This window comes from Siphateles boraxobius, unplaced genomic scaffold (genome assembly GCF_051911475.1).
Source record: "Siphateles boraxobius isolate OS27281-9 unplaced genomic scaffold, OSU_SipBor_1 88, whole genome shotgun sequence".
NCBI classification, from domain to species: domain Eukaryota; kingdom Metazoa; phylum Chordata; class Actinopteri; order Cypriniformes; family Leuciscidae; genus Siphateles; species Siphateles boraxobius.
The window spans coordinates 436,357-457,313 of record NW_027509217.1 but is presented as its reverse complement, the minus strand read 5'-3'; the positions used below and the strand labels follow the sequence as shown (position 1 = coordinate 457,313).

The window sequence follows — 20,957 nt, the reverse complement described above, 5'->3', positions numbered from 1 at the left end:
CGGGACATATTGAATGGCGTTTAGTTTACAACACAGATGGCAAGTCGTACTTGACAGCACCAAGGAAACGAATCCTAGCGCAGATATGTTGGATTCAATAGTAACGTTAGAGGTGTGAATAAATTCTAGCTATTTCTTTCTGAAAACGGAATAAAACTCGAGCGTTTGAGCAATCGAACACACACACCAACCCATATTGCTCTGCGACGTGACACGGTAGTGATGTCCGGTTTGTGAACGGATCGTTCTTTTAAACCGGTTCTTTTTTTGTGAATCGGTCGAACCAGTTCACCAAATCGAACTGAATCATTCAAAATTGAGTCAGCTGATCCAGTTTTCTAAAGTTACTCGCTTTTGGACGTGCCGGACAGTCACGCTGACTCGAAATAAACAATATACCGGAGTATATGTTACTCCAGTAATTTTGTCATTGTTTTGGAACACATCAGCTTATTCATAACATTAATGCTAACATATTCATCCTAAGAGCTAAAAAAACTTACATTTTGATTTCAGGGGGCCTTTAAGGCATGAAGACATTTAAGGAAAAAAACATTTACATTTGTCAATTTGGTGATCAAAAAATGAGTTTTAAGGAATAGCCTACAATTATTGACTACAGGGTGACTTTAAAAGTGCTTAATTTCCACCAGGTGGTCACAGAAATCCTCCATTAAGCATGGAGCATTTTCAACATTATCTCTATGAATAAAAAATGAGAAATTTAGATCTTGTTTAAAATTTAAAAATTGTTTAAAAAAATACTAATTTAAAACGTTACGTGTTGAAAAAAAAATGTTTTACCCACATATTGCCAATCTAAACAATTACAGTATTATAAAGTTGTCTATATTCTTAATTGATATAAATACTGAATATTAGCTGGTTATTTAAAATGATTAGAAATCAACTCAATATTCAGGGATTGACTTGATAGGTAGCGAGAACCAACTGTTTTGTTCACGCCTACCATAGTATACAAACAATATATTTAATTTTTTTTAATCATACCCTCATTGGTAGATGAGCGCTCCTATATACTGAAACCATAGAATATCGGCCCTGATCTAGAGAAGAGCATTTAGAAAAAAAAGCACTTTACATACTTTATATTTTTACTCAAATACCATTACATTTTTATTATCATAACATTATTATTATAAAACCGCCTTATATGCAATTACAAATCAGTTATTAATTAACCTTTAATAAAAATGTACCAGCTGACAGGGTTTCCTGTGTATTTTGCAACATTAGATTTTTTTCCTTGAAAGAAATTAAAATACTATATCCATGTTTATCCAAAGGAAAATAAATTAAATCGACATCGAATTCAATATCTTTCATACGCCGAGTATCTTTTAAAATACCTTCTTTCTTAAATCTATTTGTCGTTTGAGTTCTCTCAGACGCGCGTTCGCGTGCTGATTTGAGCGCGCTCTGATCTGAAGGGCGGGTTGAAAACATCTTCTCAAAACAAGCAAAGACAGCATAGATGTTCAGTCAGGACTCGCACTGGATCTATTCTACACTGGAAGAATAACAGCAATCTCGAGTTTTCTGACATTCCTCAAAAGATTTTGAGGACTTTTGTTTTAAGGATGAAGGTGGTATTTATTTGCATGATAATTTTTACAAGCCAACTCTTCACACCTCAGGGGCAAGTAAGTAACTTTAAAACAATAGGGTATAGTCTAACCATCAACAGAAACAGAAAACGATCTTAAAAAAGCTTTTGTATTCATTAATAATAATAATAGTAATAGTAATAATAATAATAATAATAATAATAATAATAATCTATTATAATATATTTGGCCTATAAAATATTTCATCATTTAATGATTTTAACAATAATATTTATTTTATTTTATTTAAATATTATACATTTTATTACGAAAATCAATATAAATATAAGAATGAATATGAATATGATAGTCTATTAATCAAAATACTTAATCATTTAATATATTATTCCGGTTCTCCAGGGCCTAATGCTGAATACTCAACATTTTAAATATATGTTAAACAATAGCATATCAATGAGTTTAGTAATCATAACAAAGTTCCTGTTAAGCTCTGTTCATAAACATCATGATTCTCACTTGAAAAAATCTTCCAGCTCAGTCTGCAAATATTTTTTTCACACTGTGAAACCGCTGTGGTGTTTGCCTTTGGTTTTAACACCAGGCTCTTAAATTTTCCCAAAACACAGAGTAGATCTAGTCCAAGACTAACCAGATTTGCAGTGAACAATCCAAATGACAGGGTAATGAAGCTCAGAATAGCCTTAAACTTTGTTTGGAACGGACTTTGCATTCTTCTGTAAAATGCACATGAACACATACACACACACACACACACATATATATATATATATACATATATATATATATACAGGTGCTGGTCATATAATTAGAATATCATCAAAAAGTTGATTGATTTCAGTAATTCAATTCAAAAAGTGAAATTTGGATATTATATTCATTCATTACACACAGACTGATATATTTCTAGTGTTCATTCCTTTTAATTTTGATGATTATAACTGACAACTAATGAAAAACCCCAAAATCAGTACCTCAGAAAATTTGAATATTGTGAAAAGGTTCAACATTGAAGACACCTGGTGCCACACTCTAATCAGCTAATTAACTCAAAACACCTCAAGGCCTTTAAATGGTCTCTCAGTCTAGTTCTGTAGGCTACACAATCATGGGGAAGACTGCTGACTTGACAGCTGTCCAAAAGACATCTTGCACAAGGAGGTCAAGACACAAAAGGTCATTGCTAAAGAGGCTGGCTGTTCACAGAGCTCTGTGTCCAAGCGCATTAATAGAGAGGCGAAGGGAAAGAAAAGATGTGGTAGAAAAAAAGTGTACAAGCAATAGGGATAACCGCACCCTGGAGAGGATTGTGAAACAAAACCCATTCAAAAATGTGGGGCAGATTCACAAAGAGTGGACTGCAGCTGGAGTCAGTGCTTCAAGAACCACCACGCACAGACGTATGCAAGACATGGGTTTCAGCTGTAGCATTCCTTGTGTCAAGCCACTCATGAACATGACACAGCGTCAGAAGCGTCTTGCTTGGGCTAAAGACAAAAAGGACTGGACTGCTGTTGAGTGGTCCAAAGTTATGTTCTCTGATGAAAGTAAATTTTGCATTTCCTTTGGAAATCAAGGTCCCAGAGTCTGGAGGAAGAGAGGAGTGGCACAGAATACACGTTGCTTGAAGTCCAGTGTAAAGTTCCCATAGTCAGTGATGGTTTGGGGTGCCATGTCATCTGCTGGTGTTGGTCCACTGTGTTTTCTGAGGTCCAAGGTCAATGCAGCCGTCTACCAGGAAGTTTTAGGGCACTTCATGCTTCCTGCTGATGACCAACTTTATGGAGATGCAGATCCAACAGGATTTGGCACCTGCACACAGTGCCAAAGCTACCAGTACCTTGTTTAAGGACCATGGTATCCCTGTTCTTAATTGGCCAGCAAACTCGCCTGACCTTAACCCTATAGAAAATCTATGGGGTATTGTGAAGAGGAAGATGCGATACGCCAGACCCAACAATGCAGAAGAGCTGAAGGCCACTATCAGAGCAACCTGGGCTCTCATAACACGTGAGCAGTGCCACAGACATGATCGACTCCATTCCACGCCACATTGCTGCAGTAATTCAGGCAAAAGAAGCCCCAACTAAGTATTGAGTGCTGTACATGCTCATACTTTTCATGTTCATACTTTTCAGTTGGCCAACATTTCTAAAAATCCTTTTGTTGTATTGGTCTTAAGTAATATTAAAATTTTCGGAGATACTGAATTTGGGATTTTTATTAGTTGTCAGTTTTAATCATCACAATTAAATGAAATAAACATTTGAAATATATCAGTCTGTGTGTAATGAATTAATATAATATCCAAGTTTCACTTTTTGAATGGAATTACTGACATAAATCAACTTTTTGATGATATTCTAATTATATGACCAGCACCTGTATATACAGTGCATCCGGAAAGTATACACAGTGCTTCACTTTTTCCACATTTTGTTATGTTACAGCCTTATTTCAAAATTGATTACATTTATTATTTTCCTTAAACTTCTACAAACAACACCTCATAATGACAATCTGAAAGAAGTTTGTTTGAAATCTTTGCAAATTTATTAAAAATAAAAAACACGGAAAAAATCATATGTACATACATATTCTCAGCCTTTGCTCAATACTTTGTTGAAGCACCTTTGGCACCAATTACAGCCTCAAGTCTTTTTGAGTATGATTCTACACACCTGTTTTTGGGCAGTTTCTCCCATTCTTCTTTGCAGAACCTCTCAAGCTCCATCAGGTTGGATGGGGAACGTCGGTGAACAGCCTTTTTCAGATCTCCAGAGATGTTCAATCGGGTTCAAGTCTGGGCTCTGGCCAGCACCACTGCACCATACAACACCACTGCACCATACAACACCACTGCACCACACAACACCACTGCACCACACAACACCACTGCTTCCTGCTCAGCTACTGTTCGGACGCTCTTACTTACTGCTCCGAACCTTGCTCTATTGCTTTTATATTTTATCTCCTAATTTTAACTTCAGCAAATCGGCACACTGCTAAATCGACATAGCTTGGCATCAATGTAAAAACTAGAAACTTTTGTAACTGGAAGATTACTACAAAAAACCGGGTTTCCTATCCGACCAGCCTCCCACTGCCATCAGCTTACCTCCCGAAGAAGGGAAAACACAGCTGTGTACATTCAAAAGGAGAAGAAAGAAAATGCCTCTTCTAGAATCTACTTGCTGCTCTGACTGCCACAGACTTTTACACAGGATTGCAGTTCTTGAAAAAAAGTTACTTATGGGACCACCAAACCAGATGGAAACACACAACAGAGCTTCGTCATGGACGCCCTCAGCTTACAGCCAGTAAATCCTATGAATCTAGTGCTCCTAGACAGGCCATACTGAGTGTAGAGAAACAAACCGTTTGACTTACAAAACAGGGAGCGAGACCCAAAGGCACTCGAGACATCAGATTGTCACAAGCATCACATATTGCTGCAGTAGCATCCTCTACCCCAGATACGGCTCTGACAAGGATTGCAAACACTGGTCTCTTACCACCGCCTATACATCTTGAGAACAGTTTTGAATTATTAATGAATGTAGATGAGGAATCCCTAAACGAGATGAATGTGATCAAACACAGACTGAATAAGCCTGTAGATAACACTGATGCTAACTGGGGCTCAAGGTTGAGCAGACAGCGGCACTCAACTCAGAGCGCAGCCGCGCCCAGGACTCTGTTAGTGGGCGACTCCATAATCAGGCACATTAGTAGCAGGGATACAACTACGTGCTGCCTTCCACAAGCAACAACTTCTGGGTAAACTGGGAACTTCACAACATTCTGATGAAACATAAGACTTCAAATCGGCTCATCATTCATGTTGGGAAGAACGATATTCATAAAGAGCAGTCAGAACTTCTTAAGCTTTTTGAAACCATTAAAAGTCTGAAAGTTCAAACATTCATCAGTGGACCACTCCCAGCAAGAGGAACAAACAGGTTTTAACGGTTTCTTGGGCTTAATACATGGCTGGAAAAAACCTGCAATATAAAAGGAGTGAACTTCATTGAAAACTTCAATCTTTTCTGGAGTCCGAGGCAACTGTTTCAACAGGATGGCCACCACCCAAAGAAACTTGGTTCAAGAGTTCTTAAGGACAATATCTACTTCTCCCTCAGATTTCCTTCTGCAGTATGTGCCAATCCACTCAACCTGAATGGCACACACACACCTGGATACAGTATGAATGACCACAGGATTTCACTTCAGCACCTGAATGGACATACGGTTGACACATCACACAAGGACAATGATAACACCACTCAGCCACAACAACCTCTGCTCACGGACACAATCTCAGCTGAGCCCTGCCCACAGAGCTCACCACAGACAGACTGTGACATATTAGAACTGCTCCAAGATTCAGCACCCAAGGACGACTTTCTGGAAAACAGCCAGGGAAACCAGGACAGCATATTACAAGGGCGACCAAAGGCTAAGGGCCTTACAAGGGCCTTACAAAGGCTAGCACGCCCTCCCCCTCCTCCTGTGAGAGCTCTTCGGCCTCTGCCACAGCGCCAGGGCCCACACCCTCCTCCAGCGGCTCGAGGTGAACCACACACAACTGACACCAGCTCTCAGGGATATGTGTCGGTCCCTGCTATGATAACAGTAACTTTTGTTTACAGAACAAGTACTCAAATGTTTACAGAACAAGCGGGAACCCAGTGTGCCTGTATCTTTCTCTATTTCTGTTCTATTACATGTAAGAAAGTCTAAGGTCTTCTCAAGCCGGACGGCAAACCCATCTAATCTGCTGCCTGTTACATATCACCTGGCTCCAATGACGGAGTATGAAGACACAGCCAGAGGGTGGACGCCACACCACAGAGAGAGGAAAAACAACAACTTCTCTTCTTTTTCCAACTGTCTAAACTCATGGTAATATGTGAATACCGGCAACATTCGGTATTAGCAATGGCGTCAGCAATGGCGTGGCTGTGTTGCGAGTCGGAGACGGAGTTTTGCTCAATTGCACAAATAGATCTTGAGGTACGTTCAATTGAGGACCAACTTTCAGTCGTACAAACACAAATACAATGGCTACTGGAGAAGCATTCAAAGCTATGTGAACGGAAAACTTTGTTGGAAACTTCCTGTGTCATGGATACTTCATGGGAGAACCGCTTTGAAGCACCATCAACATCTACACCGGGGATTTTCATTCATGAAAGGAATGCACCTCGGATAAAGACGGCTCAGGTTTGTTATACACCTGCTCCTTCATACAATGGACCTTGGCTATACCAACGGAGGAAATCCCAGTTTAGAGCCAGGACATTAACTTCAACAATCCCGAAGTTTGACCTCACTACGATTAATGGATTTGAGGCACTCAGATCTCCAAATGCTACGACTTTGCCGTCACTTTCTTGACCCGGTAAAACGCTTATCATTGGGGACTCTGTTACCCGACATTTAGAAGTTCAGACAAATCACACTACTGTGCAAAAAACATTGCTTTCCGGGAGCTCGGGTAATTGACATTGCTGTCCACATCCCAACGGTTTTAAACCATGACAAAAAAAGTGGACACAGTTGTTCTGCATGCTGGTGTGAATAACATTAGACTGCGACAATCAGAAATTCTGAAAAAGGATTTTAATGAACTGGTGGAAGCTGTGCGCAACACATCACCGGGAACAAGGATTTTAATCTCCGGACCACTGCCAACATACAGAAGAGGTAATGAATACTTCAGCAGACTTTTTGCATTAAATAACTGGCTAGAATCATTCTGCAAGATGCAGAACTTGGGTTTCATTAACAATTGGAATCTCTTCAGGGAGAGAGCGTGATTTTATCGTGCAGACGGTATGCATCCAAGTAGAATGGAGCATACTTCTTCTCGAGAAACATAAAAACAGCATTGGACAATTTATGACAAGTACCGTATGTAGCATCCCTGTAAGAAGCCACATCTTGAAACCTCTGAATTTAGAACTGGGATGCAAGCCGGTTAATAACATTGAAGTTGTTGTCTCCTCCAGGAACAATACAAATAGACGAAACAATCATCGGAGAAAATCAAATTTGGTATCGATAGTGAGAAAGGATTCAAATAATTCCTTTAAGGCTTCTTTGACAGACAGGTTCAAGATGGCACTTTTTAATATAAGATCAATTACATGGAAAACATTTCTTATTTATGATATTTTATTTGAGAAACAGTTAAATCTGATGTTTTTAACGGAAACCTAGCTTGATCAAAATGGGACAATATCTCTTATCGAGGCATGCCCACCAGCTTATACGTTTTTTTCAAAAGGTTTGCTGTTGCAAGAGGGGTGGCGGAGTAGCCGCTATATATTTTTGCCGTCACTGGCCTGTAAAGAGATTGTTATCAAAGATTTTACTACATTTGAGTATTTAGCAATAGAAATATTAGAAAGTAAATGTTTCGTTTTTATTATATATCGACCTCCTAAGCACGGGTTGTGCTTTATATCCGAGTTTTCTTAACTTTTAACTCTGTTACCAACTATAATAAAAAAATCCTGATTGTTGGTGATTTTAATATTCATGTCGATTACAAAGCTGATCGTAAAGCAGTGGAGTTTTTAGAGGTTTTAAATTCTTTTAATTTTACATAACATGTCAATGGACCTACACATGATAAAGGGCATCTGAGTCTTTGAATGAAATACCTACTGTACATGATAAGGTTAATAGTTTTAATGCCTCTCTAAAATCAGCTCTCATTTCAGTATTTTCTTTGATATATTGATCTCTCCTACTATTGAAGCTAGATCTGTGTCTGTCAAGAAGAGATGCTTAAATGAGAACCATATCTTTAACACCAAGCATATCTGTGGACTCTGTTGACTTTCTCCTTGATTCTTTTAACTCAAAACTTATAAGTATAATTGATGATATTGCTCCTGTGAAAGTCAGGAAGAAGAATGGCAGGCAAAAAGCACCTTGGAGAAACTCAACAGCAGTGCAAAATATGAAAAGACAATGCAGAAAAGCAGAGCGCATGTGGCGGAAGACAAAACTTGTATATATAACTCATTAACTCATATAATATAACTCATTATAACATCTATAAAGACACTCTTCGTGCTTTCAATGTGGAACTAGGCAAATCTAGACAGACTTTATTCTCAAATATTATAAACAGAAACATAAATAACACACGTAAAAAGTTTTTTGCTACTGTAGAGAGACTGACAAACCCCCCAAGCCAGATTCCCAGTGAAATGCTCTCAGACAGCAAGTGCAGTGAGTTTGCTTCTTTCTTCTCTGAGAAAATCAATAATATCAGAAAGGTGATCAGCTCATCCTTGAGTTGCGCTGGTGTCAGACAGATCAGACCACAACCTGAGAAAGTAGTCACTATGTCTGATTTCGAAGAAATGAATGGTAACATTTTAGAAGAAACAGTACAGCACCTTAAAACATCAACCTGGACACACTCCCCACCTCCTTTTTCAAAAGTGTGTTAAACTGCTTAGAAGCAGATCTCCTAGAAGTGGTAAACTCCTCACTTCTTCCAAACTCCCTGAAAACTGCAGTTGTCAAGCCCCTCCTGAAAAAGAGCAATCTGGATAAAACCATATTAAACAACTATAGACCGATCTCAAATCTTCCTTTCATAGCCAAGATCATTGAAAAAGTTGTCTTCAATCAGCTGAACAAATTCTTAAGCTCGAATGGATACTTTGACAATTTTCAATCTGGTTTCCGACCGCTCCACAGCACAGAGACAGCGCTCATAAAGATAATAAACGATATTCGCTTGAATACTGATACAAGCAAATTATCAGTGCTGGTACTACTCGACCTCAGTGCTGCATTTGACACTGTCGATCACAACATACTTCTTGACAGGCTGGAAAACTGGGTCGGGCTTTCTGGGATAGTCCTAAAATGGTTCAGGTCATACTTGGTAGGGAGAGGTTATTATGTGAGTATAGGAGACCATAAGTCTGAGTGGACATCCATGACATGCGGAGTCCCTCAAGGCTCAATTCTTGCGCCACTCCTATTCAACCTATACATGCTCCCAATGAGCCAAATAATGAGAAATAACCAAATCTCTTACCACAGCTATGCAGACGACACACAGCTCTACTTATCCCTATCGCCTAACGATTACAGCCCCATTGACTCCCTGTTCCAATGCATTGATGAAGTAAACAGTTGGATGTGCCAAAATGTTCTTCAGTTAAACAAAGACAAAACTGAAGTCATTGCGTTTGGAAACAAAGATGAAGTTCTCAAGGTGAACGCATACCTTCAGTCTAGGGGTCAAACAACTAAAAATCAAGTCAGGAATCTGGGTGTGTCTCTGGAGTCAGACCTTCGTTTCAGTAGTCATGTCAAAGCAATAACTAAATCAGCATATTGTCACCTGAAAAATATTGCAAGAATTAGATGCTTTGTTTCCAGTCAAGACTTAGAGAAACTTGTGCATGCTTTCATCACCAGCAGGGTGGATTATTGTAATGGACTTCTCACTGGCCTTCCCAAAAACACCATAAGACAGTTGCAGCTCATACAGAACGCTGAGCAGAACCAGAAAACATAAACACATCACACCAGTGTGCAGGTCTTTACACTGGCTCCCAGTTACATTTACACCTTTGTTCAGAATTTAAGGTCTTCTTTTAAGGAAACTTGTTGGGAGGTTGCCATTAGAAACCTTGTTTTCTCCTGGTTATGTGTAGTCAGGGAGATAGGCAAGTTCATTTGTTTTAATTTTTGTTAATGTATAGGTAAGTTATGGTTAAAATAGACACCTTTTCGTTTGTTGTGTTGGCCTTTGCCCCCTCCTGGAACTTATGTTTCCAGTTTATATTCTTTTGATTCAATAAACACCAACTTAAGTTCATTCTTTCTGGATGTGTGTTACTGGGGCTGGAGACAAAAAGTTCCTGTGCTCTCTCTCTATCCATAATTTATGGCTATGCCTATTACCCCTAGACTAAAAGGCTGGCACGGTACAAGTTATGTCCAAATCATGTACAATAAACTGAATTTACCACAGGTGAACTCCAAACAAGTTGCAGAAACATCTCAAGCATGATCAGTGTAAACTGGATGCACCTGAGCTCAATTTTGAGTGTCATGGCAAAGGCTGTGAATACTTATGGACATGTGATATTTTTCCGTTTTTTATTTTTATTAAATTTGCAACGTTTTTTTTAAACAAAGTTCTTTCACATTGTCTTTATGGGGTATTATTTGTAGAATTTTGAGGAAAATAATTAATTTAATCAGTTTTGGAATCAGGCTGTAACATAAAAAAATGTGGAAAAAGTGAAGCGCTGTGAATACTTTCCAGATGCACTCTGTGTGTGTGTGTGTGTGTGTGTGTGTGTGTGTGTGTATATATATATATATATATATATATATTATATTTTAGTATTTATCTTTTTATATTTTAAGAGAAATATTATAAGTCTAATAAAACTATCTACAGATAATTATGTGAGTGATTAGCCGTTCCTCATATGTTTTGAGCTGGTGTTGTGTGTTTCTGTGTTTGATTGCTCAGGCCTGTCGCAGTGGAACGGAGGTGCTGAACGCTCTTCGGCAGGTACAGAAGCTCCTCTCGGCCCACGAGACGTCCTTCCTACAGAGTCTGCGGAGCCTCCGCAAGAAACTGGGCCTGTTGCAGAACAGCACAGCCAAACACAGCAGCACAGGTCAGCAGCGCCACGGCCCAACACAGACCACTGTCCTTTACACCATGTCAATGTTGAAGTACAGGCTGTAGGAACTGCTCGTCTCGTTCCCAGTCTCGGCCTGTCCTCCTCCTGAACCGCTGGCTAACGGCCGGGTCCTCGGGAGTGTGTTTGAGTCGGGACACGAGGTCCACTTCGTGTGCAGCCCTGGCTTTGAGCGGACGGGGCCGGAGACCAGAGTCTGCCTGGAGTCGCGGAGCTGGAGCGGAGCAAAGCCGTCCTGCAGGGGTACGACTACTGCACACACACTTTACCTGTCATTCACACTCACACTACACTCTGACATCAGTACTTAGTATGTAGCCGATGTTTTACACATGAATGTCTAGAACATAGACTGTAAAAAAAGATGGACGACGCCCCTTCGCTCTCTTCCATTGGCGAGAAGTGAAGCCGCCATTGTCCCGATATGGCGCTGACATCTTGGGACTTGAGTCTGCGCAGTTGCGATTTCGGGACCAGACATGCGCAGTAGTGAGCAGGAAGTAAAGCCACGAAATCATCGTCCCGCTCTGGTCCCGCCCTCTCTCTCGCAAATCAATCACAAGCTCACGCCTCTGCTGCAGAATAACCCATTATGTCGGTGTGAAATAATTAATTATAGAAATTTAGATATTAAATTTAAACCTCCAATCTCCTCAGTCCTCCAAAGATGCAGAGAAAAAGTCCGTTGTTGCTTCAGTGAGCACTTCGCTCAGAGAACCTGTCAATCACAGCTGTCTATCATGTACGCCACAGCTCCGTTTTTATAGCATCAAATAACTAACTAAAAACAAACTTATTTTAAAAACAAACACTTGAAATTACATCAGCGTGATGGAAACTACAGTAAATGACAGAAACTATCTTTGGAAAAAAGATATGTGAAGTGTAATTTAATTGTTTAATTGGTCTCATGTCCCGTTGAATTACACGGGGAGGCGGGGTTTATGAGCTATACTAGGACCGGTCACCGGGGGGCGATCGAGACGCTTTGGCTTCACTTTTCAGGGCTTGTGCGGCACGCTTGGTCCAGACCAGGGGTTTTCAAACTGGGCTCCAGACACCCTCAGGGTCCAGTGCAAGTCCATGGAAAAGCAGTGTAAAAATAATGAAAGAAATTTGATTAAAATAAATAAAATTGTACGTAAATGTTAGATTAAAATAAATTGTTTAAAATTAATACAATTTTAAATAAAAACCATTTGATTAAAATGAACAAAAAATTTAAATAAATCAAATTGTAAATAAATAAATAATGAATTAATAGCCTATGTTAGCTTAAAATAAATTTATTCAAATAAATAAACAATTTTTAAATAAAAAAACATTTGATAAAAATAAAAAATTGAGAACTAAAATGATTTATTTAGTTATTTCTATATTTAGATTTTTTTTTTAAATAAATACAAAATCATTACAAATAAAGTTTCATGTAGCTAAATAAAATAAATTGGACAAAACTAAATTACGAAATGTTAAGAAAATAAGCATAAAAATAAGATTAAACTAAATAAGTAAATAAATGAACAAACTGATTAAAATAAAAAAAAGTTTGGTAAAATTAAATTTGACTAAAATTAAAAAGACTTAAATTAAAATTATTTGATTGAAAGTAAATAAATGAATAAAATACATCTAACTTTTCTATATAAGAGTTCAGCACTGCACTGAGTAGAAATGTCATAGAAACTAAATATTTTACACATTTGTAATATTAATTGTCCACAGTAATATATGGGTCTTTATACATGAAATCATATAACCGCCTTGGTCATATTTCATATCATATGATCATATCATATCAGGTCTAGACTTCAGAAATATAAGTTTAAATTGTGTAAAAGTGTAAATTGTTTGTGAATCTCGTTTGGTGAAATTGTTTGATTCAGTGTAACAAGCAGAACAAATCTGAAAAACCTTGTTTAAATTGTTGCATTCAATTTAATGTATCAATTTATGGCTTATTCATGAAATTCAAGCCAAAAAATATTGCATAAATTGTTGCGTTCAAATAAACAAAAAAAATACACTTAATTTATGAAGCAGAAGCTGAACAAAATAGTATAAATTTTTTTGTAAAACGTTTAGCAAAAACATTGAATTAATTGCAAAAATAAACGCCTCGTTTATAAAACATGAGCAAAAAAATCTGTGTAATTCCTTCATAAAACCCTTTGGCATTAATTGTCAAGTGTAACAATGTACGCATCATTCATGAAACACAAGATCAATTATTCATTAAATCTTTTGCATAAATTTTTGCATTCAATTCAGTATAACGGTTTATGCCTTATTTGTGAAACACGAGCCAAACAAATTAGTGTAAATCCTTCGTAAAACCTCTGGCATAAATTATTACATTCAGTTTAACAATAATTTATGCTTTACTCAGGCATTCCTTCCTCTTTGGTTTCATGAATAAATTATTCATAAAATCTTTTCATGTGCACATTTAAAACAATTTAAGAATCATTCATTAAACACAAGCTGAGCATTTTTTGTGCAAATAGTTTATAAAACCTGCTTTAATTCAAAGCAACCCTTTCTACCTTTTCATTAAACACAAGCCGGATAATGTGTGCAAATCCTTTTAACAACTCTCTTACTTAGGCCCCGTCCACACTACTGCGTTTTCGTTTAAAAACGGAGAATTAAAACGAAAACGATCTCCGTCCACACCAGCGTTTTAGCTGCGTATTAGAATTGATCTCCGTCCACATTAAAACGACTGAAAACTCGGATCACGTGACCATTCTCCAACACTGTGCATGCGCGTGCCGGTGTAAACAGGAAACGGATGGACTATTCCTCAGATTTGACGAGGAAGCAAGTAACGTTAGCTACCTCTGCAAAGATTAGAAAATGTCGAAGACCAGAGATTTCTTTTCATGGACCGCCGCTGCACACGGGAATTGTCATAGATCGCTCGAATAATAGTTTGCCTCCGGCGCATGTAGGCAGTTATAGCATTGTAAAATGCAGAATTTGCTTGCACAACAGCTGCTAACAAAGACATCAAAGTCAGTAACGCTTGTAATTCGTTATCCATGTTGCACTCACTAACATCAGCTACGTAGTCCAGGATGTTTTTGTTTGTTTTCTTCCGGTGACGGGACATGTGATGGGTGGCTGACGAATCAGGGAAGGATACGTCATGGGTGATGACACCCAATCATAGAGCCGAGCGTGACCTTCTACGTCATCGTTTCTAAACTCCTCCGTTTTGTCCCGTCTACACTAAAACGCCCTCCGGAGATTCAAAACGAAAAACGGAGCTGCAGCGTTTCTAAACTTCTCCGTTTTGGGTCTTCGTTTTTCCCGTTTTAGTGTGGACGGGAGGTGCAAACGTAGCAAAAGGTCTCCGTTTTTAAACGAAAACGCAGTAGTGTGGACGGGGCCTTAAACAGTCACACACTGGTTTAGTGAATGAAGTTCATTCCAGTGTTCTGTTGTGCTGATGTGGGGCCATTTCAGTTTGTCTTCTATTTGTGTGGTCTCAGTTGTGGACACCCCTGTAAACACTGACGGATCCGCGTCTGAGAGGCCGTCGCACTGCATCCAGTTCCTGGGCTCCAGTCACTGCAGCTGTGAGCCGGGGTTCAGCATCTCCAGCCACAACAACACACTGTGCACAGGTCACACACGCACGCAGACACACACGCACTCACAACACACACTCTAACACACTGCATACCGTTGTTATTAAAATGATTCATTGCAAATCAGGTTTATTTACAAAATTTACAGACTTTCAGCTGTTTGCAATGAACAAATCGAACAAAAGTAATTGAAATAGCTCAACACAAAAAATGTTTCAAGTGGTTTCCCCACATTCAACTGAAAATGAAACTTTCAATGACTTCTGCAGTCTAAAAATTATTCAACCCCCTGAATAGAGTCCATCACAACAGCACAAATCTGCAAAACAGGTGTTATCTCACTAATCAAGGGCTTCATTAGTTGCACCAGGTGTGCTTGAGCTAGAACACATGAAATATCTGAACTGGCGATGTTTGTTGAGAGCCATATTTCTAACATGCAGTCAAACGTGACAAAGTCAAAATAATGCTCCAAAAAGTTAAGAGAAGATACCATCACCCTTCACAAGCAAGGAACAGGACACAAAAAGAGCGAATGCAGTAAATGTTCCTAGAGACACCATTGGAAGCGAAGTGTGCAAGTTCAGAGTTGAAGGAACAGTGGTTACACTACCTGGACAGGGCAGAGAAAGGAAGCTATCAACGGCTGCAACCAGATTTCTGAGAAGTCAGGTTCAGATAAACCCTCGAGTGCCTGAAAAAGACCTGCAGCAAGACTTGGTGACACTGAGGTCTCAGCTTGCATAGTAAGGCCTGTACTAAACGCATATACTCAACGACGTACACCACTACTGACCCAAAAGTGCTCAAAATCATATAAATAAGAAAGCCACAGAAGTTTCATAAGCTGAAATGAACACGGTCTACAGTTCAGCATGATGGATCAGTGATGCTCTGGGCTGCTTTATATCCGCCGGCACTGGAAACCTGCAGCGTGTGGAAGGAGAGATGGATTTAATGAAGTATCAGGAAATCCATAACAGCAAAAGGGTGTTATACTAAGTACTAAAGATGCTTGGCATGAATGGGTTGAACAATTTTGAGACTGCAGAAGTCATTAAAGTCGCCCTGATGTTAATAATTTTATCCCTTAAAACTCATCTTTGATTACCAAAATGACATATTTAAACGTTTTTTCCTGTGAAAAACATTTTTTCATGCCTTAAAATATCTTGAATGTAACTCGACACCCTTGCCTCATTTAGAATGTGGTTCTATGAATATGCAAATGAGCCCCACCTCCACTCACTCAGTCAGCTCAGAGATCCACTCGTTGACGATCACACGTTGATCTGATTGGTTACAAGCAGTGGTTAAAGTGGGATTTGGCAGGTGGGGGAACCGTCACATTTTGTGTAGGTGCAACAGGGAAAAATGACTCACCGTGGGACAACATATTGAGTTTCGTGGTATAGCAATAATGTTTGGGACAAGAGTGTCACTGTGGCACCTCAAATCACAATACTTATTTACTTGATATTTTAATGGTTTTATTTTGGTCCATATTTCTTCCCCTCCTAAAGCTGAACTTTGACTGATAGTCTTTTCATTTTCGTCTGTGTCAGCGAAGAAAGTAAACATAGGCTCAACTGATGAGTTTTATGAATCATTTTCATAGATTAGTTAATTTACTCAAGGCTACCAGATCAGCATTGCCAATAGGAACCTTCTACAAGCTTTGGAATTTGAAAAGTAATTTTAAATAATAAAAATTATAGGCTACGTTTAACGCAGTTGGTGGAATTGGCAGACGTTCCCTTAGGCATGTGTTGTGGAAACGCGTCAAAGCATTCTCGGGTATAGATACTGTATTAATGCACGGTGATTTTGAACGAATATTTAATGTCGATAATGTTTCCATAATGTTAAAACTAATCCGGTTATTGATCTTTGTAAGACTGCCGAGTCCGACCCTATAGAACAGTGGCAAGGGAAAACAATACAGTAACCAATACAGTAACCCCTGGTTACAAGGTAGTTTGTGACGTCAGAAACACCAGCGATTTCAAACCGTGTTTTTGAGTCTGTCTTTGGTTCACTGCAGTTTTAAGCAGAAAATACTCAGCAATGCTGTCGACTTATGAATTTACACATGGCTTGTCTTAAAGCATATTAAAAACACCACATATAAACAACATTAATAACTTGATTTCCACCACAAAGGGACTTTAAAAGTCGCATTTTCAGTTGGATTTTGGGGGAAACCCGTTCGAAGAGTCTTGTATTGAGCTATTTTAATTACTTTTGTTTGATTTGTTCATTGCAAACAGCTGAAAGTCTGTACATTTTGGCAATAAACCTGATTTGCAATGGGGGTTGAATAGTTTTGATTACAACGTATATATACACATTTACACAGTACATATACATACACACACATATATGTATATACACATAAACATACAGTACATATACAGATATAGTAGCAAATTAGCTGAAGGGAAATTTGAATAATTAATTTGAACTCATAATTAATAATAAATATTTGGATCAGTAAATAGAGTTAACTCAATGTAGCAGAATTAACATTACAATCAATTAATCTGTTTGCCCAGTATTGTTTCACACTCAGTATTGATTGTCTATCAACTCTCAGAAAGGTTATTTTTCTTTGCCACAGAAACATAACTCTGACTGTATCCAGTATTACACAGAGCATGTACAGTATCTGACGAGAGTCCACAGGAGAACAATCCTGATCAGTGGCAGACCAGACTTCTGCTCGGACCACTGCATGTTAGTCTTACGACTCGCAACTGGATTATTTCTTAAATATAACAAATAATTGTGTTCTTCAATTTATATATATATATATATATTAATCAACTATAATTGCAGGAATATATATATATATATATATATGAATAAGATATTTATACTATAATTTTTGCTTCTATAATACCTGCCGTAACCATGAAAATCAGCTTATTCCAGTAATTCATCAGTGTTATTACTGGCTCTCATGCCAGTGATAAAAGAGCATGTCAGCCAATGGTCAATTAAATGTATTTTTAAAATGCTAAATTATTCAGTGTGATCATGAATGAAATGAAACAGAACAGAAATTAATTAATACAGCATGGTAGGTTTGATGTATGATTAATGAGTTTCATATTTGAACAGTTTTCATTTGCAAATGCAACAGCAGTCGTATTAGGAGTTAAATGACAGCAGCGCTGTGGTTGTGTGTGTGTGTGTGTGTGTGCATTTCAGACATTGACGAATGCGAGCTCTTCCGCCTAACTCCACCTGGCCGTCTGTGTTTGCACAGCTGTGTGAATACAGCTGGAAGTTTCCGGTGCCAGTGTCCCGCCGGATACCGCCTGGGCCGCGATAGCAGGAGCTGCCATGGTGCGTTCATCACCAAACCTGCATTATCTGCTTCTGTATAATCATCTTAAACTAACGACAGAGGGTCTGTTTCATTACCTAGTGTGCTGCCTATCTAGTGTGCTGCTCACAGATGCAGCTGCTGTCTAGGGCAGCATCCTAAATACAACGTTCCTCAGTGATGGAGTGATTTGTAACGCTCTACATCAGTTCTACACGCCACATAAATAGCACTTCTGTTGAAACACTGGGGATTCGCAACAGCAGGCGAAAACCCCATTCGTTGTCTCCATAGAAAATTGTTTCAGAGGTGACAACAATAATGTATATGCCAGATTCCCAGTGGAAAACTACATTACCCATAATCTTCTGCTTCCAAACAGTTTGTAATGTGATTCATCGTAAAGTTTTTAAAGAAATCTTTATGGAGAGAATAAACAAAATACTCAAGACAAGTTTTTTTTTAATTATATTGAATGATATTTAAATCAACGGTTTTTTGATTAAACTATGTTTTTCTCACACACGTCTGCGATCTTGGATGGTTTCCTTCACCGTGTTTAACTCCACTTTTAGACATGCACTCGTGAACTTCCCTAAGCACTTCTCGGCTGGATCCCCACCACCATTGCGAAGTGCGTTCAACTTCGTCAAGTGGGCGAGGGAAGTTTATTTGGACACAAACTCGACCCCTCGATTTTGACCAAAGGAGCAAGTCTACTCAATACGTACAGTTCAGGCAGATCCATGGACCACCGTGCAACACGGTTGTGACGTCACAACAGCAACTACCAGACTCGCACTTAATTGACCCACAAGTGATCAAGTGCCGAGACAGCTCAATTTAAACACATTGCAAGGGTTCGGCCAGTAGTGGGCGCTCATGCAACGCAAGCAATGATGTACATCTAAGTGAACGACACTGAACAAAGTTAGGGAGGCAATGGCATAAAAAAGTGGGCTTGAATGCAGCCGCTGAGGTCTTTACAGGGCATGCTGGGAATACAATGTGGCCGTAGATTTTGCCCAAAATAAGGTGAACGTCATCTTGAGACAGTTCCTTAAAATGCTGCCTTAGTAAAACCGCTCACTAGGATTCAGATCAAAGCTAGATTGACCAAGATATGAACTAACTTACTTTAGTCAACTAACTTAAAAATGGGAAAACTAAAATCTAATATTTTCACAGTAGATAAAAGGAACCTTTTAAATAAAAAGTTGTTTTTATCATGTGCTTTGTGTAGACATTGACGAGTGTGTGAGGGCGAGCCATAACTGCAGCAGTGAGCAGGTGTGTGTTAACACATACGGAGGTCATCGCTGTGAGCCGGTGGACTGTCCTCGCTTCCACAACGCCACATACATCAAAACCTCACCGCTGTAAGTTACAGCACTGCCAGCGTCACTCAAATTAGCACTGATCTCAGGGTGAGCGGGTCTCAAGAGCTGGCTGTAGGATCCTATTCCAGAAGACACCAAAACAAACAGTCATATCAGACAATTAATCCGAAGGCTGCATTAAGACAGAAAAACAACACAAACATGTAAACAAACTATCTATGCTAGCTCAATTTCAGTTCATACTGACAGATTTGAAAACCGAGTTGGTGTAGCTAAAAGGATTTTTATAAAGCAACAGATGGGAAACGTGTTTTTAGCATTGTAGCAATGCTAGCATTCTTTTTCCTTAAGTTATAATTTGCTCCACATTTGTTTTAAATCTAAATGTCTGGATTAACTGCTCTGTGCCGACCGACTTGCTATATTTCCAAGACATCATTTCAGGTTAAAGTTTGTTCTGGCTTCCCAGCGCCTTATTCTGGTTCTCTTCCTCCACCCAGGCGTTGTGACCGTAACCCGTGTGTCCAGGGAGACGAGTCCTGTCTGCAGGCCCCGGTCTCTGTTAACTTCCACTTCATGGCGGTGGTGTCCAACATGTCGGCGCCCACCGTGCTCTTCCGCCTGTCTGCGGCCCGTGTGCTGGGCGACGTGCTGCGCTTTGGGCTGCTGGGTCATGCTGGAGTTCAGCACTTCAGCGTCCAGCGCGCCGGCAGACAGACGGGGCAGCTGGTGCTGGTGAAGCCCGTCCAGGGGCCCGCCACGCTCGAGGTCGACATCCAGATGAGCGAGATGGAAAGAAAGGTTCTGCTTGGGCGATACGTCACGAAAGTCACCGTCTTTGTTTCACCATACAGCTTCTGAGTCGCAGAAGACAGTGCTGGGAAATCATTCACAGGCGAGATACTGGGGACTGACCCTGCCGAGGAGAGATAGAGGCACTATTATACTATTCCTGAGGTGCCAATTTACCAGGACAAAAGAAACCGTACGAATGGTCGGAGTAATTTAAGCCCACAGAATAGGAAACAAAAACCTTGCATTTGGACCGAAACATTTATGCAGTGTTGAAGTTAAGACAATGACATGTAATTTTGAAATGTGGAAAAATTACTTCATTTCACATAAAAAATATTTCTGGGACAAATAACTTAGTCGGAGACAATAATATATTAAAATTTAGTTTGAAAATGTCAGTTTTTTTTATAAATTAATTCAAGTTGGTTTTATGGGTTTAAAAACAATTTTCAAGAATAGCATTTACTGACTTTAAATGTGTTGTAAGATCAAGTAAATAATACAATTCTTTATACTATGAATGTGTATTATTTTTAAAAACACTTTTAAAATTGTCACTTGTGTAGTTTTTGGAGAGTTGCACCACA

General features: G+C 39.0%; 1 protein-coding gene across 1 annotated transcript; it reads left to right on the top strand.

Moving 5' to 3' along the window:
- Nucleotides 1-1,496: 1,496 nt before the first annotated feature.
- LOC143731914 (fibulin-7) lies at nucleotides 1,497-20,728 on the top strand. Its single transcript, XM_077222519.1, has 7 exons — nucleotides 1,497-1,664; nucleotides 11,134-11,284; nucleotides 11,378-11,551; nucleotides 14,806-14,940; nucleotides 18,118-18,255; nucleotides 19,479-19,614; nucleotides 20,076-20,728. Exons 1-7 carry the CDS (start codon nucleotides 1,602-1,604, stop codon nucleotides 20,434-20,436), a joined length of 1,158 nt encoding a protein of 385 aa, XP_077078634.1. The 5' UTR covers nucleotides 1,497-1,601; the 3' UTR covers nucleotides 20,437-20,728.
- The last annotated feature ends 229 nt before the right edge of the window (nucleotides 20,729-20,957 follow it).

Excerpts from the sequence above, each read along its gene's own strand:
- LOC143731914 (XM_077222519.1), top strand. The coding sequence starts at position 1,602 with ATGAAGGTGGTATTTATTTGCATGATAATTTTTACAAGCCAACTCTTC. Across the intron at positions 11,285-11,377 it reads AGCCAAACACAGCAGCACAG|TCTCGGCCTGTCCTCCTCCT; the intron begins GTCAGCAGCGCC and ends TCTCGTTCCCAG. Across the intron at positions 11,552-14,805 it reads AGCAAAGCCGTCCTGCAGGG|TTGTGGACACCCCTGTAAAC; the intron begins GTACGACTACTG and ends GTGTGGTCTCAG.